Below are 16,858 nucleotides of genomic sequence, written 5' to 3'. Positions count from 1 at the left end.
TCCTCACTCTCTTCTGACAGACGCGAGTAGAGGAGAGCCGATTGGCGGCTCTCCTGACGGCGGGGTTCGCGCTGATTGTTTATCAGCACAGCCCCCCCCTCGGATGCCCACACCGGAAAGATGCCAATCAGTGCCCACAAATGGCAACATGGGCACAAGTGATGCCCAGCAATGCCACCCCCCAGTGTAAATCAGTGCCACCCCCAGTGTCATCCATGCCCAGTGCCCATAATCAAAGAAGAAAACTTACTTATTCACAAAAAAATAAAAATAACAGAAAAAAAATAAAAACTTTTACTTTTTTTTTCAAAATTTTCGGTCTTTTTTTAGTTTTTGGGCAAAAAATTAGAAATGCAGAGGTGATCAAATACCACCAAAAGAAATCTCTATTTGTGGGACCAAAATGATAAAAGAATTGTTTGGGTACAGTGTAGCACGACCGCGCTATTGTCATTCAAAGTGCGACAGCGCTGAAAGCTGGCCTGGGCAGGAAGGTGCATAAGTGCCCCCCGGTATGAATGCAGACACTACTCAGGATACATAAGTAATGGTGGCATTAGAATTCAGACTTCAGTAATGGTCCATCAAACAGGGGTGACCCCCATCCATGTAGCGGGTCTCTATATTGGGGTCTAGGCTTCCCCTGTCACGGTGGGCATTGCCCCCGCAGGGGTCTTCAGGATCCGGGTTCTATGGGGATGGACCTTGGCCCAGTACAGCTCCCCGTGTCCAACTACTACATGCACCAGAAGAAGGAAAATCAGCGCTCAAGGTGGGTCTGCTATAGGGTCATACACAGGTGTAGGATTCCAAGGGTGCTGGCAGTGCACTAGGCAAGCATTGGCGTAAAATGAAGGATGGATGGCCGTACTCCAAACCAAACAGGTTGTCTTTATTTAAACGAACAGCAAAACATACCGGATCACAGCAACAGAAACAGGAGGATAACCGACGTTTCGCACTGACTTAGTGCTTATTCATGGCTCATGCATCATACTACATGCACCAAACGCTGGGCGCCATTTGTAGGATCCAGTGCCTGAAGCAACATCACAGGATGTCCCCCGGGGGGTCTGAAGTTTGGCTCCTGAGATTTATATCGGTTCCACCAATCCAGAGGCACTTCTGTTGTCTATTAGCAGATACCGTATTTATATCGGCGATATACGCCGATTCCCCGCGCAGAGTTTGAATCACTGCGCCGGCATATACAGAGCGCAGTATAGTCGGGCAGGCTCGGCTTCTCTCGCAGTCACGTCTTGGACGTACAGGACGTGACTGCGAGAGGAGCCGAGCCTGCCCGACTATACTGCGCTCTGTATATGCCGGCGCAGTGATTCAAACTCGGCGCGGGGAGGACGCCGGACCCGAAGAGGCTGCCGCGCAAGACACCAAAACTGTAAGTACTAAAATGTTTTTTTGTTTTTACAGGAATGCGGGTCCACTTTAGGGGAGCGCGCTATACCCCAATAAATACGGTAGTTTAGAGTTAATTGAGGTGTTGCTCCAACCCCCTTCATGCTTACAGAACGCAAAATATCCGCCCCACTGGACTGTTTTTTTTTTTTTTTTCTTCCCGTGGGGCCGCATATCTCTGTGGATGGAGAAGTGTGTGTGTGTGTGTGTGTGTGTGTGTGTGTGTGTGTGTGTGTGTGTGTGTGTGTGTGTGTGTGTGTGTGTGTGTGTGTGTGTGTAAAAAATAAAAGTAAAAAATAGACATTTAAAAGGGATGTAAAGGTTCGTTTTTTTCATTTTTCTAAATCGGTTCCTTTATTCTCGTGCATTGTGGGTTCACTTACTTTTTCCTTCCATTTCCCTTCTAAATGTTTTTTTTTCTTTGTCTGAATCTCTCACTTCCTGTTTCTCCTCAGTAAGCTTTCCACCATCATCCGAGCGGGGGTTAGTCAGCCAGAACAGCTTACTGAGGAGAAACAGGAAGTGAGAAATTCAGACAAAGAAAAAAAACATTTAGAAGGGAAATGGAAGGAAAAAGTAAGTGAACCCCCAATGCACGAGATTAAAGGAACCGATTTAGAAAATAAAAAAACGAACCTTTAATTAAAAATAAAATACAGAGACGAAGGTTGGAGGTCGGTTAGTGTTTAGGTCAGTATTTTATGTATTTTCTTGGATATATATATTTTTTATTAGTGTCGGGATTTGCTACAAACAACAACAGCGGCGATTTTGAGGAGCAAAGTATAATTTGGGTTGTTTGGTGGAAGGTTGTAGTACCAAGAAAAATACAGGTACATTTATAAAAACTATTTTTTCATATTTTGAGTGTTTACCTTTTTGGTAATCAAAAAAAAAAAAATCAAGTGATCGCCATTTACCAAATTTTTTTTTTTTTTTTACTCTGGACTTTACTGGTACCAGAGAGATGGTCACACACGTGTATATACCGTATTTTCCGGGGTATAAGACGACTTTTTGGATGCAAAAAAAATGCATCCAAAGTGGGGGGTCGTCTTATACGCCGGTGACAGTCTCCGTCTGCTGCAAGCGTTCCATGATTTGAAAGCCGCGCCTTCTTCTCAGACTGTCCTGTGATAGGCGGGACACAAATTTTCCCAGCAGCGCCTCTGTTCTGTGTTCCGCCTATCACAGGACAGTCTGAGAAGAAGGAGCGGCTTTCAAATCATGGAACGCTCGCAGCAGACGGAGACTGTGCTGCAAAACGCGAGTGATGGCGCTGTGGGGGCAAGTAATGTAACGGCACAGTGGGGGGCAAGTAATGTAACGGCAGAGTGGGGGGCAAGTAATGTAACGGCAGAGTGGGGGGCAATGTAACGGCACAGTGGGGGGGCAATGTAACGGCACAGTGGGGGGGCAATGTAACGGCACAGTGGGGGGGCAATGTAACGGCACAGTGGGGGGGCAATGTAACGGCACAGTGGGGGGGGCAATGTAACGGCACAGTGGGGGGGCAAGGTAACGGCACAGTGGGGGGGCAAGGTAACGGCACAGTGGGGGGGCAAGGTAACGGCACGGCACAGTGGGGGGGCAATGTAACGGCACAGTGGGGGGCAATTTAACGGCACAGTGGGGGGGCAATGTAACGGCACAGTGGGGGGCAATGTAACGGCACAGTGGGGGGCAATGTAACAGCACAGTGGGGGGCAATGTAACGGCACAGTGGGGGGCAATGTAACGGCACAGTGGGGGGCAATGTAACGGCACAGTGGGGGGCAATGTAACGGCACAGTGGGGGGCAATGTAACGGCACAGTGGGGGGCAATGTAACGGCACAGTGGGGGGCAATGTAACGGCACAGTGGCCGGGGCAATGTAACGGCACAGTGGCCGGGGCAATGTAACGGCACAGTGGCCGGGGCAATGTAATGGCACAGTGGCCGGGGCAATGTAATGGCACAGTGGGGGGCAATGTAACGGCACAGTGGGGGGCAATGTAACGGCACAGTGGGGGGCAATGTAACGGCACAGTGGGGGGCAATGTAACGGCACAGTGGGGGGCAATGTAACGGCACAGTGGCCGGGGCAATGTAACGGCACAGTGGCCGGGGCAATGTAACGGCACAGTGGCCGGGGCAATGTAACGGCACAGTGGCCGGGGCAATGTAATGGCACAGTGGGGGGCAATGTAACGGCACAGTGGGGGGCAATGTAATGGCACAGTGGGGGGCAATGTAATGGCACAGTGGGGGGGCATGTAATGTAATGGCACAGTGAGATTTGAAAAAAGCCTGTTTCTGTCAGCGGTTGTTCCGGCTACCCCTCGGCTTCCAGACAGACCAGTAGGAAGGGGGTCGTTTTATACAGCGAGTATATCCCAAAACCAACATTTTTCCTGGAAAATTAGGGGGTCGTCTTATACGCCGGCAAATACGGTATATTGTTATAGATATTTTATGTATTTATTCCAAAATTGCATTACAACTATAAAAAAAAATGAAAATTTTTCTCTGATGCGATGTAAGTCCGATTAATACGCTGCCAAAAATTATCTTTTCTGTATGATCCAACGCGTTTCACATTTGGCTTCCTCAGGACCTCTTTAGCATTAATAGCAAAGAAATGGCCTACTCAAAAAAGAAAACATGCAAAATAACATATAATACAGAGAGTCTTAGAGCCGATTCACACTGCAACCCGACGGCTTCCACCCTGAGGCGATACGCTGGGGGCGGGGGAGAAAATCTCCTGCAAGCAGCATCTTTGGAGCGGTGTGTTTACCGCTCCTTCCCATTGAAATCAATGGGAAACTGCAGTAATACCGACTGCAATGCGCCGCTGCAGAGGCGCATTGAGGGCGGTTTTTAACTTTTTTGGCCACTAGTGGGGGTTAAAACCGCACCGCTAGCGGCCAAATATCATGATAAATGCGACGGTATAGCGGCACTAAAAATCACGCCGCTATACCGCCATGGTGATCTTATTGGATGCCGAGGAGGGGAGGAGACGCACCGCCGCCAGGATGAAGGGAAGGGACAGAGGAACCGATGCTCGCTGCCTAGGTGGGGGTAAATGCCAGACCAAAATTATGTAGAGTTTTACTAACGCATTTCAAAATTGTGCTTCGGCATTTCGATCAGCCGCTAATGATTTATGAATCCTCCTCCGGATCACGTCCCCGACCTCCAACCACCTCCTCTGGATCACGTCCCCGGCCTCCAACCACCTCCTCCGGATCACGTCCCCGGCCTCCAACCACCTCCTCTCGATCACGTCCCCGGCCTCCAACCACCTCCTCTGGATCACGTCCCCGGCCTCCAACCACCTCCTCCGGATCACGTCCCCGGCCTCCAACCACCTCCTCCGGATCACGTCCCCGGCCTCCAACCACCTCCTCCGGATCACGTCCCCGGCCTCCAACCACTCCTCTGGATCACGTCCCCGGCCTCCAACCACTCCTCTGGATCATGTCCCCGGCCTCCAACCACCTCCTCTGGATCATGTCCACAGCCTCCAACCACCTCCTCTGCATCATGTCCCCAGCCTCCAACCACCTCCCGCATCATGTCCCCAGCCTCCAACCACCTCCCGCATCATGTCCCCAGCCTCCAACCACCTCCTCTGGATCATGTCCCCAGCCTCCAACCACCTCCTCTGCATCATGTCCCCAGCCTCCAACCACCTCCCGCATCATGTCCCCAGCCTCCAACCACCTCCCGCATCATGTCCCCAGCCTCCAACCACCTCCTCTGGATCATGTCCCCAGCCTCCAACCACCTCCTCTTCATCATGTCCCCAGCCTCCAACCACCTCCCGCATCATGTCCCCAGCCTCCAACCACCTCCCGCATCATGTCCCCAGCCTCCAACCACCTCCTCTGGATCATGTCCCCAGCCTCCAACCACCTCCTCTTCATCATGTCCCCAGCCTCCAACCACCTCCCGCATCATGTCCCCAGCCTCCAACCACCTCCCGCATCATGTCCCCAGCCTCCAACCACCTCCTCTTCATCATGTCCCCGGCCTCCAACCACCTCCTCTGGATCAGGTCCACAGCCTCCAACCACCTCCTCTGCATCATGTCCCCAGCCTCCAACCACCTCCCGCATCATGTCCCCAGCCTCCAACCACCTCCCGCATCATGTCCGCACTCCCCAACCTTAAAACGATGCACCCCCCGAAAAAAGTTCTGCGGACACCCATGGAATGGACCACAGCCCTGGACCTATATAGTACCCTGTGGCTATCGATATGTGTCCTCGAGTCCTGAGGTGCGGGGGCACTGGAGCCTATCGGAAATACTCAGGAACACTCGGAAATACTCCGTTCCCGAGAGCAGCTGAACAATCGCCGAGTATTTCGGAATCTCTCCGGCGCCCCCCTTCCACCTCTGGCCACATGCAGTATTGCATGCCATAGAAGTCAATGAGGAACAAATTATTTTCGTTTCCATTGACTTCAATGGGGAAACTCGCTTTGATATGCAAGTGCTTTGGATTACGAGCTTCTCCTGGAATAAACTAATTCAGCAACGAGTGATTTCTCCTCCGGGGAAAAGAGATCATTCACCTTAAGACACAACAAACAGTTGAGGACCCACAAAGTGGGAGGGGGTATAGGGGGACGCCCACTGGGGGCGTGTCCTAAAATGCTTTGCCAGTGTCCAATCACCAGAAGGCACAAGCCTATAACCCGATGTCTGAATATCAAGCTTGTGTGTCCTGCATGATACAAATAAGATAATCTCATCTTTTATTGGACTTTTCATCGTCTTTGGCGGAGGTTTTGCTTTGAGCCGATCATCACCCCCAACGCCATTCCTGTGATAAGCGAATAAAAGCGTTTTGCGGTTTTGATAATAAATCTTTAATTTCACTTTTACAAAAAAAAAAATATTGAAATGCAAACATTGCTTAAAATCAGAAAGTCCGGCTTCACATATTCACAAGTAAAGGAATCGATCGATCGATCCCGAGCGCTCAAAAGTGGCTTCTTTTTATTCCACCGCGACCGCCTCCGAAGGGAACTCCTGAAAAATAAATATAGACCGTTAGTGGTGCAACGAATACGAACAAACACATATCTACCACATAACTACCATAACCCCCGGTATCCACTTCTTTAGCGGACATTCCACTAAGAGAAAAGTGGTCTCTGCAGCAGATTCGCTACGAGATCTAAAAAAAAACAAAAAAAAACACGGTGGTGGGAGATGGATCCCATCCCTCCCGCCGCTTACGGTATCTGCCAACAACGGCAGAGGCAATCGGATCCTGTCCCCTGAGATGAGTGAGGGGGGGAAGATGACCCTCCCCCCCACACCATTGCAGGGCGGAAGCGATGTCAAAGCATCACCCCCCCCCCCCCCCCCCATAGCTCTTAACCACTTGTTGACCGCTGCGCACACAGATACGTCCGCAGAATGTCTCGTACCGGCGAATGGACGTCCCTTTGAAATTCACGCCCATCGTGCCAGCCGGCGGCCTGCAATTGCGGCGAGGAGAGGCAGAACGGGGAGACGTCTATGTACACAAGGCATTTCCCTGTTCTGCCTAACATGACCGGGATCTACTGCTCCCTGTCATCAGAAGCAGTGATCGCTGTCATGTTGTAATGAGACCCCCACCCAGTTAGAATCACTCCCTAGGACACACTTAACCCCTTGATCGCCCCCTAGTGTTTAACCCCTTCCCTGCCAGTGACATTTACAGAGTAATCAGTGCATTTTTATAGCTCCGATCTCTGTATAAATGTCAATGGTCCCAAAATAGTGTCAAAAGTGTCCGCCGCAATGTCACAGTACTATATATATATATATATCGTGTTTCCCCGAAAATAAGTCCGGGTCTTATATTAATTATGCCAACAAAAGACACAGTAGGGCTTATTTTCAGGGTAGGTCTTACCATGTAATGTGCTGTCTTCTCTCCCCCTCTCCCTCCCTGCCTGTCAGGAATCCCCAGTGTGAAGTGAGTTAAAATGCTTGTAAAATCCTACAATCCACTCTATTACAGTATTATATAATGTACAATGTGTGTGTTCCTGTAATATAATTGTGCCAAATACCTTCGTTATAGCGCCATTCTGCGCTTCTGTGACCCGCCGGAGCTCTCTTCCCCATAATTATATTACAGAAACACACACATTGTACATTATATACTACTGTAATAGAGTGGATTACAGGATTTTACAAGCATTTTAAACTAGGGCTTATTTTTGGGGTATGTCTTATATTGCAGCCCTCCTGGAAAAAAAGGATTTTTGTACTCACCGTAAAATCCATTTCTCTGAGTTCATAGACGGACACAGCCTTCATTGACCTTAGGGTTATGCTTCTTCCTACCAGGAGATTTAGGCAGAATTCTACAGCACTTAAGGTGTTAAAAACTTTCCTTCATGCTGCTCCTCCCAGGGGGCGTGGCTCCCCCAGGCATAACCCACACCCTGCTTTAGCAGCCTCAGTTCGTAACAAGCAGTACAAACAAAGGAGGGGTGGGTGCTGTGTCCGTCTATGAACTCAGAGAAATGGATTTTACGGTGAGTACAAAAATCCTTTTTTCTCTTTCGTTCATAGACGGACACAGCCTTCATTGACCTTAGGGACGTCCCCAAGCAGTGTCAAAAAAATTCGAGGGGTGGGAAAAATAACACAGCAAAAACAGGTTACACCCCAAACAAAAACCGGAGTTACTCAACGGAGGAACTCCAACCTTAAACTGCCGCCTGTAACACCCTGCGGCCGAAGGAGGCATCAGAAGATGCACTCACATCCACCTTATAAAACTTTGAAAAAGTGTGGAACGACGACCAGGTCGCAGCCTTACACACCAGTAACACAGAGGCTTGGTGTCGGAAGCCCAAGAGGCCCCGATCGCCCTGGTCGAATGCGCCGTGACCCGAAAGGGAGGCGCCCGCCCCTTCAGGGCGTAGGCCTGAAGCACAATCCGTCGGATCCACCTGGAAATGGTGGCCGACGAAACTGCCAGGCCCTTACTGGGACCGGACACAGACACGAACAGCGAGTCCAACATCCGGAACGGAGCTGTCGCCGACAAGTAAACTCGAAGGGCCCGAACCACATCCAGAGAATGTAAAGTGGCCTCCTTCGGGTTCTTCGGCTGAGGACACAAGGATGGAAGAACAATGTCCACATCCAAGTGAAAAGCCGAAACGACCTTAGGGAGAAAAACGGCTGCGGCCGCAGCACCACCTCATCCTTACAGGTGACCAAGCAGGGAGCCTTGCAAGACAAGGCCACCAGAACAGACAGACACCCGTCTGATCGAGGTAATTGCTACCAGAAATAAAATCACCTTTTGTGACAATAAAACAAAAAACCTCCCGAATGTCCTCAAAGGGAGCATCCCGAAGCACTGAAAGGACTAAATTCAAGTCCCATGGGGGTAATGGAGGGCGCACCGGAGGGGCCACCTGCCAGACCCCCTGACCCAACGCACGCACCCAGGAGTGCTATGCCAAGGGTCGCTGCAAGTAAAAAACAGCCAGAGCAGAAATCTGGCTCCTAACCGTACGCAAGGCGAGAGCCTGAACCACTCCCTGCTGCAAAGACAGCAGAATCCTGTACACAACGCATGTACGAGAGTGCCAGTTCATCTCCCCACACACAGAGAAGTAGGCCTTCCATGTATGAGGAAAAAACCTACGTGAGGTAGACCTCCGTGCAGGCAGCACGGTAGAGACCACCGAGCCCAATAGGCCTCGGTCCTTAAGCCCCTGGCTCTCAACAGCCACGCCGCTAAGGCCGGTGGCTGTGAAACAGGGTGGAAGATTGGACCCTGTAACAGAAAATCAATTCCCAGGGGAAGACGCTAGGGGGCGTCTGCCAGCAGACGCACCTGGTCCGCGTACCAGAAGCGACGCGGCCAATCTGGGGCAATCAGGACCGATAGAATCCCTACAGCTTCTACTCTGCGCAGCAGGCGAGGAAGAAGCTTCCGAGGAGGGAAGGTGTAAAGTAGGCGACAGCGACCCCAAGGAGCCACCAACGCGCCTGACGCGTCCGCCCACGGGTCCTTAAACCTGGCCACGAACCGTGGCACCTACCGATATAGAGACGGGACGCTAGAAGGTCCACGCCTGGAGTGCCCCACTTTCGGCACAGACCCCGAAACACCTGCGGGTGGAGAGACCACTCTCCTTGGCCCAGTGCAGTGCGACTTAGGTAGTCGGCTAGCCAATTCCGTATTCCCGGAATTTACCCGGCCGATGGAGCCGGAACGGACCCTTCGGCCCACCGAAAGGATGCGCGCGACCCCCGTCGCTGCAACAGAACTCCGTGTGCCTCCCTGATGATCAACCTACGCCACGGACGTGGTGTTATCGGACAGGATCCTGACCGGTCGGCCCTGTAGATCCAGGGACCACCTGGTAAGGCAAAGCTTGATTGCTCGGAGCTCCAGAACGTTGATCAGTAGGCAGGACTCCACCTGAGTCCAGTGCCCCTGGGCTGACTGGGTGCCCCAAGCGCCCCTCCCCAACCGGAGAGGCTGGCATCCGTCGTGACCACTGTCCAGTGGCCTGCAGAAAAATGACTTTCCGGCCCGAAGCACCGGAAACGCCAGCCACCATACCAGGGGAGACATGATCAGATGACTCAACTGAATCTGGTAATCCAGAGATGACGGAAGCTAGTCCCATCGTGGCAGCAGTTCCCTCTGTAGTACCCTGGCGTGGAATTGGGCATACGGAACCGCCTCGAAAGAGGCTACCAACTGACCCAGAACCTTCCTGCAGAATCGCAGAGATGACCGCTTCTGGGTCGGCAACTGCTGCACAGCAGATAGCAGAGTCTGAAGTTTTTCCGCTAGGAGAAAAACACTCCCGCCCTGGAGGAATCCAGGACCAGTCTCAGGTATCCCTGAGACGGAATCAACCCTGATTTCAGGACAATCCAGAAACCAGCCGAACACTCGGAGAGCCTGACACGTGATAGACACGGCTCCACCAATGCAGAGCTCGAAGAAGCTCGTAGGAGAATGTCGTCCAGACATCCCATGATAACAAACCCCCGCTGTCACAGCCGGGCCAGTATCGGTACGAGCACCTTGGCGAAAACCCGCCGAATGGGAAGGACACCATTGAAAATGGTCCCCCCCGACCGCAAAGCACAGAATCTCTGGTGGTTTGAGGATATGCAGGTACACGTTCATGACATCCAAGGATGCCAGAAAAACCTGACAAAAACAAAACGAGGGACTTGAGGCCTAGGATCGACCTGGCCCCATCCTCCATGGGGACACAAACAGAATGGAGTAAAACCCAGAGACCGTTCCAACGAGGGAACTGGCACAATCACTCCCCTGACCAGAAGATCCTGGACAGCCCCTGACGGAGTCAACCGGCGAACCGGAGGAGGCCAGAAGCCGGAGGGAAAAAACCTGTTTGGCAGACAAGAGAGAAACTCAATCTTGTACCCCAAGGAAAACACTTCGCAATGCGAAGCCAGTCTCCCACCCGAGACACGGGCGGGAGCAGACCTTCAGGCGGAAGCAGGTATGTCCGCAGACTTGTTAGGCATGCGGTATCCGGTGCGCTGCTACCCCGCAGCGGGGATTCAAGCACCATGTAGACCTACCCCCACCGCACAGGGCGAGCGAAAAAACGCTCGGAGGTAGGCAAGGAGGGTCCTTGCACAGGGCGAGGTCCCTAGCCCTTCCCAAACCGTGGGAACAGCATGCGCTTACCACCTGTGGCATACTCAATGATGCCAGTCAGGGAAGACCCAAAAGGACCGTTCACCCTTAACGGTGATCACCAAGGCCACCTTAGAGGTCCTTCTTCCAGCTCCTGCAGCAGGAGCTTCGCCCTTTTAGTCGGGGCCTGCCAGGGCCCCGGCCAGAGCCGGCCTCACCGCCGAACCCACCACCGTGAATAGGGAGCGGGCCACGGCCTCCACTCTCCTATCAGCGGGATCCTGAAATGCAGGAGCCCCTTCCACAGGCAATGTGGTGGCCTTGCGCAGTCTGGACACAGGGGGGTCCACTGGCGGAGGAGAGACCTACTTTTTTTTTTTTTTTTTAAAGCCCCCCTCAAGGGGGTAACGGGTTGCAAAGTTTTTTGACAAACTTTTTGCGGTGCATCCCATTCCTTGTATAACATATAGTCCAAATAAGGAACACAAGGAAACACTTCAGCGATGCGTGGTAGTCTGCTGGTACTGACACGGAGGTGTCTCCGCCACATCCTCAATTTTTAGAGCCTCACGCACCGCAGAAACAAGAGCTCCAACAAATTCTTGCCAGCAACTGACTGCAGCAGAGTCATCCTCACTATCCATAAGGGTTAAAACCCGCAGCCTCTGACATAACAGAACCAGAAAAAAACAGCGATTCTGTGTCATCCCCAGAAGCAGGCTTCAGGGAGGGGGCGCTTTTTTACCCCCCATCCGGGCACTAGCTGCTTCAAACCTGGCAAGAAACCCAGGACAGCCAACATAACAGATGTGGCAGGGGGAGGGGCGGTAAGGGTTAACTCAGGCATAGCTTGAGTTCCATAGTGTCAGCGCTGAGTCACCCACCCTGCAAGGCAGGACAAAAAAACCCCACTGGTCACCTCCTTGCTGCTATTGCAGAGCATGGGGGCCCCCGGTATTCACCACCCCACCCAGCTGCAGAGGGAGCTGAAAAACCTCAGGTGTGCTCTGATGTGCTGACTGTGATGTGTATTCACCTCATGGAAGATTCACAGCACTAAAACTGTAACAGCACTAAAACTGACCAGAGGCTGTGCCGAGTCATCTCAGGGAAGAATCACATCGTTACCAAGGAGATTTCCAAGACGGCCGCTGTCTGAGGTAAATATTACCTCATAGAACACAGCAGCACTGACTGCTTTGTTACCTCAGAAAAGAATCACAGCGTTACCAAGGAGATTTCCAAGACGGCCGCTGTCTGAGGTAAAAATTACCTCATAGAACACAGCAGCACTGACTGCTTTGTTACCTCAGAAAAGAATCACAGCGTTACCAAGGAGATTTCCAAGATGGCCGCTGTCTGAGGTAAAAATTACCTCATAGAACACAGCAGCACTGACTGCTTTGTCTGTTACCTCAGAAAAGAATCACAGCGTTACCAAGGAGATTTCCAAGACGGCCGCTGTCTGAGGTAAAAATTACCTCATAGAACACAGCAGCACACAGCAGCACCCCCCAGAGTAACAACACAGTCCCCCTAACAACACACGGGCCCCGGTGGTAACAAAGAAAACCCAGGAGGCCCCCCTTCACAGCCACTACCCAGTCAGGGGAAGGAGGGAGAGGAAGGGGAGAGAGGAAAGCAGGGCGGACCCTCAGTCGACCTCCCCAGGGAAACCACCAGCCAGACCACTTACCTGAGTAAGGGGCCACTACTTACCTGTCCTGCGACTACCCGGCTGGAGGTATCCCAGACAGAACCAACGTCCGTAAACGGCATGGCTGTCGGCCAGACACACTGTGACAAAGTCATAGAGACCGGTCATATGTGTGCCCTAGAACCAAAGTTCCCCGGCCGCCCCTGGAGCAATGGGGCCTGTCGTGGACGTCCCAAAGCTGAGCTGAGGGCCGGCACACGCTCGAAGGCCGAACATGGGGGGACTACAAGAGTCGAGGACCCAGCCTGTCACCCAGTCGGCTGTTGATAGAAGAATCGCAGGATTCAAAAATGCAGGAACAAAATAATAAAAAAAGCGAGAAAAATCACCAGAAAAAAACTCCAGAGTCCAGGAACTCCAGAGATAGCCTTGACCTCCTGTCGTTAGGCAGAAAACAAAACTGAGGCTGCTAAAGCAGGGTGTGGGTTATGCCTGGGGGAGCCACGCCCCCTGGGAGGAGCAGCATGAAGGAAAGTTTTTAACACCTTAAGTGCTGTAGAATTCTGCCTAAATCTCCTGGTAGGAAGAAGCATAACCCTAAGGTCAATGAAGGCTGTGTCCGTCTATGAACGAAAGAGAAATAACGCTAGGTCTTATTTTTAGGGTAGGTCTTATTTTTGGGGAAACAGGGTATTATTCAAGACTGTGACATTGCGGCAGACACATCGACACTTGACACTATTTTGGGACCATTCACAAGTTAAAGTGTCTATAAAAGAGGGGATAGATTTATGGTTATTTTATAAAAAAAAAAAATAATTACTAGTAATGGCGGCGATCAGCTTTTTTATAAAATTATATATTAACCACTTAAGGACCGCCTCCTGCACATATACGTCGGCAGAATGGCACGGCTGGGCACATGTACGTACCTGTACTAGTACTCAGCCATGGGTCGCGGGCGCGCTTCCGCGACCAGGTCCGAAGCTCCATGACTGGGACCGCAGACCCGATCGCCGCTGGAGTCCCGCGATCGGTCTCCGGAGCTGAAGAACGGAGACAGCCGTGTGTAAACACAGCTTTCCCGTTCTTCACTGTGGCTCCGTCATTGATTGTGTGTTCCCTTTTATAGGGGGACACAATCAATGATGTCACACCTACAGCCACACCCCCCTACAGTTGTAAACACACTTCAGGGAACACATAACCCCAACAGCGCCCCCTTGTGGTTAACTCCCAAACCGCAACTGTCATTTTCACAGTAAACAATGCATTATTTGCTTTGAAAATGACAATGGTCCCAAAAATGTGTCAAAAGTGTCCGATGTGTCCGCCATAATGTCGCAGTCATTAGCAGTCAGTAGTAAAAAAATAATAATTAATAAAAATGCAATAAAACTATCCCCTATTTTGTAAACGCTATAAATTGTGCGTAAACCAAATCGATAAACGCTTATTGCGATTTTTTTTTACCAAAAATAGGTAGATGAATACGTATCGGCCTAAACTGAGGACATTTTTTTTTTAATATATTTTTTGGGGATATTTATTATAGAAAAGAGTAAAAAATATTGCATTTTTTTCAAAATTTTTGTTTATAGCGCAAAAAATAAAAACAGCAAAGGTGATCAAATACCACCAAAAGAAAGATCTATTTGTGGGGAAAAAGGGACATCAATTTTGTTTGGGAGCCACGTCGCACGACCGCGCAATTGTCAGTTAAAGCGATGCAGTGCCGAATCTCAAAAAATGGCCCCTTCATTTGGCAGTCAAATCCTCCGGGGCTGAAGTGATTAAAAGGGATTTTTTCTTATTGTTGCATTTTAGTGTAAATCTGAGATTTTTTTAACCCCATATCCAACATTTAAGAGGACCGGTCATCCTTATTACCACAATTTCTATTACAAGGGATGTTTAAATTCCTTGTAATAAGAATAAAAGTGACCCAATTTAATTTTTATAAAGATAAAAATAAATTATATATATATATATATTTTAAAGTGCCCTTGTCCCACCAAACTCGCGTGCAGAAGCAAACGCATATGAAAAAACACATGTGAGGTATCGCCGCGATCTTTAGAGCGAGAGCGATAATTCTAGCCCTAGACCTCCTCTGTACCTCAAAACATGCAACCTGTAGAATTTTTTAAACGTCGCCTATGGAGATTTTTAAGGGTAAAAGTTTGTCGCCATTCCACGAAGGGGCGCAATTGTGAAGTGTGACAAGTTGGGTATCATTTTACTCGGCGTAACATTATCTTTCACTATATATATGTAAATAAAATAAAAAAGTAGCGCGTTTGCAAGACTGCTGCGTATATACAGTGTCACAGAAAGTATTGCAATGAAAAAAAAAAAAAAAAAAAAAAAAAACACATACATATATATATAATATATATAAAAAAAAAAAAAATCAAGCAAAAAAAGAAAACCTGATTTTAAAACTAGGCCAGGTCCTTAAGTGGTTAAAGTTCATGTGGGTGTACAGGCAGGCGTCCCAATACTTTTGGTAATATTGTGTATATTTTGTAAGCAGTAAAATGTGAAAAGTCGATCGCTCCCCCGATCAGTGAAAGGTTAGTCTTTATTTCTTGCTCTCTTTTAGAGAAGGGAAAAGCTCAGACCTCTCAGTAATGGGCTGGTCTGTATACAGAGGGCGACACGGAGAGCAATAATAGTCATCAGGACTGAAAGTGACAGAATCTATACCGGTGTTGTCACAGTTGGAAATCTTACTATGGGGACAAGAGCAAGCCAATGGGGTGTGCAGTACCGCATTTGGCCAGAGGTGGGGGGGGGGGGGGGCGCCGGAAACACTTGGTTCCCAAGATCAGCCGAGCTGCCCCCGAGTAGAGATAGACCGATATATCGGCTGATATTTGGACATTTTTGATAAATCGGCATCGGCCGATTATTATCCAAAATTAGGCCAATATTTTACACTGATCGCCGTTCCTCCTCCATTCTCCACACTCAGCTGCTTTGGCAGCATCAAGCGCCGCGCTGAGTGTGAAACGGACAACAGAGAGAGAGAGCTGTCAGCTCGATGTCGGGGTGGGCGGGGCCCAGCAGCTATATTACACCAGCCAATGGGATGGTATCTGGGTGGGCCGTTATGTGTATGTGACCCCATCCCCTTTCTAAAGCAGCCCAATCATTGGCCGGTGTAATTTAGCTGCTGGGTCCCGCCCACCCCCGACATCGAGCCGACAGCTTCTCTCTCTCTTTCCTCTGTTCGTTTCACACAGTTACATTCGGCTTCGTGTGAAACCCGCCACGGCCAATCCAGCGCCCCCCGCCACGGCCAAGCCAGCGCCCCCCGCCACGGCCAATCCAGCGCCCCCCGCCACGGCCAATCCAGCGCCCCCCGCCACGGCCAAGCCAGCGCCCCCCCGCCACGGCCAAGCCAGCGCCCCCCGCCACGGCCAATCCAGCGCCCCCCCCGCCACGGCCAAGCCAGCGCCCCCCCCGCCACGGCCAATCCAGCGCCCCCCCGCCACGGCCAATCCAGCGCCCCCCCGCCACGGCCAATCCAGCGCCCCCCCGCCACGGCCAATCCAGCGCCCCCCCCCGCCACGGCCAATCCAGCGCCCCCCCGCCACGGCCAATCCAGCGCCCCCCCCGCCACGGCCAATCCAGCGCCACCCGCCACTTCCAAACCAGTGCCACCCGCCACTTCCAAACCAGTGCCACCCGCCACTGCCAAACCAGTGCCACCCGCCACTGCCAAACCAGTGCCACCCGCCACTTCCAAACCAGTGCCACCCGCCACTTCCAAACCAGTGCCACCCATACGGAGGACATCAAGTGTGTGCTAGAGTGACAAGAGTAAGCAGGTTGAGTGGTTGAGGTTTTTTTTTTTTTTTAAATCGGCCACAAAAATCGGCATCATATATCGGCCACCCCAATTTCTAAATATCGGCATCGGCCAGAGAAAAACACATATCGGTCTACCTCTACCCCGAGTATTTCCGAGTCTCTCCGGTGCCCCCCCACCTCTAGTCACATGCGGTATTGCATGCAATAGAAGTCAATGCAGAACGAATTATCTTCGTTTCCATTGACTTCTATGGGGAAACTCGCTTTGATATGCGAGTGCTTTGGATTACAAGCATTCTCCTGGAACGGATTATC

At 50.9% G+C, this 16,858-nt stretch overlaps 1 protein-coding gene across 2 annotated transcripts in view; it reads right to left on the bottom strand.

Moving 5' to 3' along the window:
• Nucleotides 1-6,256: 6,256 nt before the first annotated feature.
• TPR (translocated promoter region, nuclear basket protein) overlaps nucleotides 6,257-16,858 on the bottom strand; it is a 133,083-nt gene continuing 122,481 nt past the window's right edge. For both annotated transcript variants that reach the window (XM_040334377.1, XM_040334378.1), the window contains exon 40: nucleotides 6,257-6,443. In XM_040334377.1, coding sequence (XP_040190311.1) covers nucleotides 6,394-6,443 — 50 coding nt within the window. In that variant the 3' untranslated portion in view covers nucleotides 6,257-6,393. The remainder of the gene's footprint in view (nucleotides 6,444-16,858) is intronic.

The sequence above is a fragment of the Rana temporaria genome (assembly GCF_905171775.1).
Source record: "Rana temporaria chromosome 7 unlocalized genomic scaffold, aRanTem1.1 chr7e, whole genome shotgun sequence".
Lineage (NCBI taxonomy): Eukaryota > Metazoa > Chordata > Amphibia > Anura > Ranidae > Rana > Rana temporaria.
Note: the sequence above shows the minus strand (reverse complement) of the source record. Positions and strands in the feature narration are given on the sequence as shown.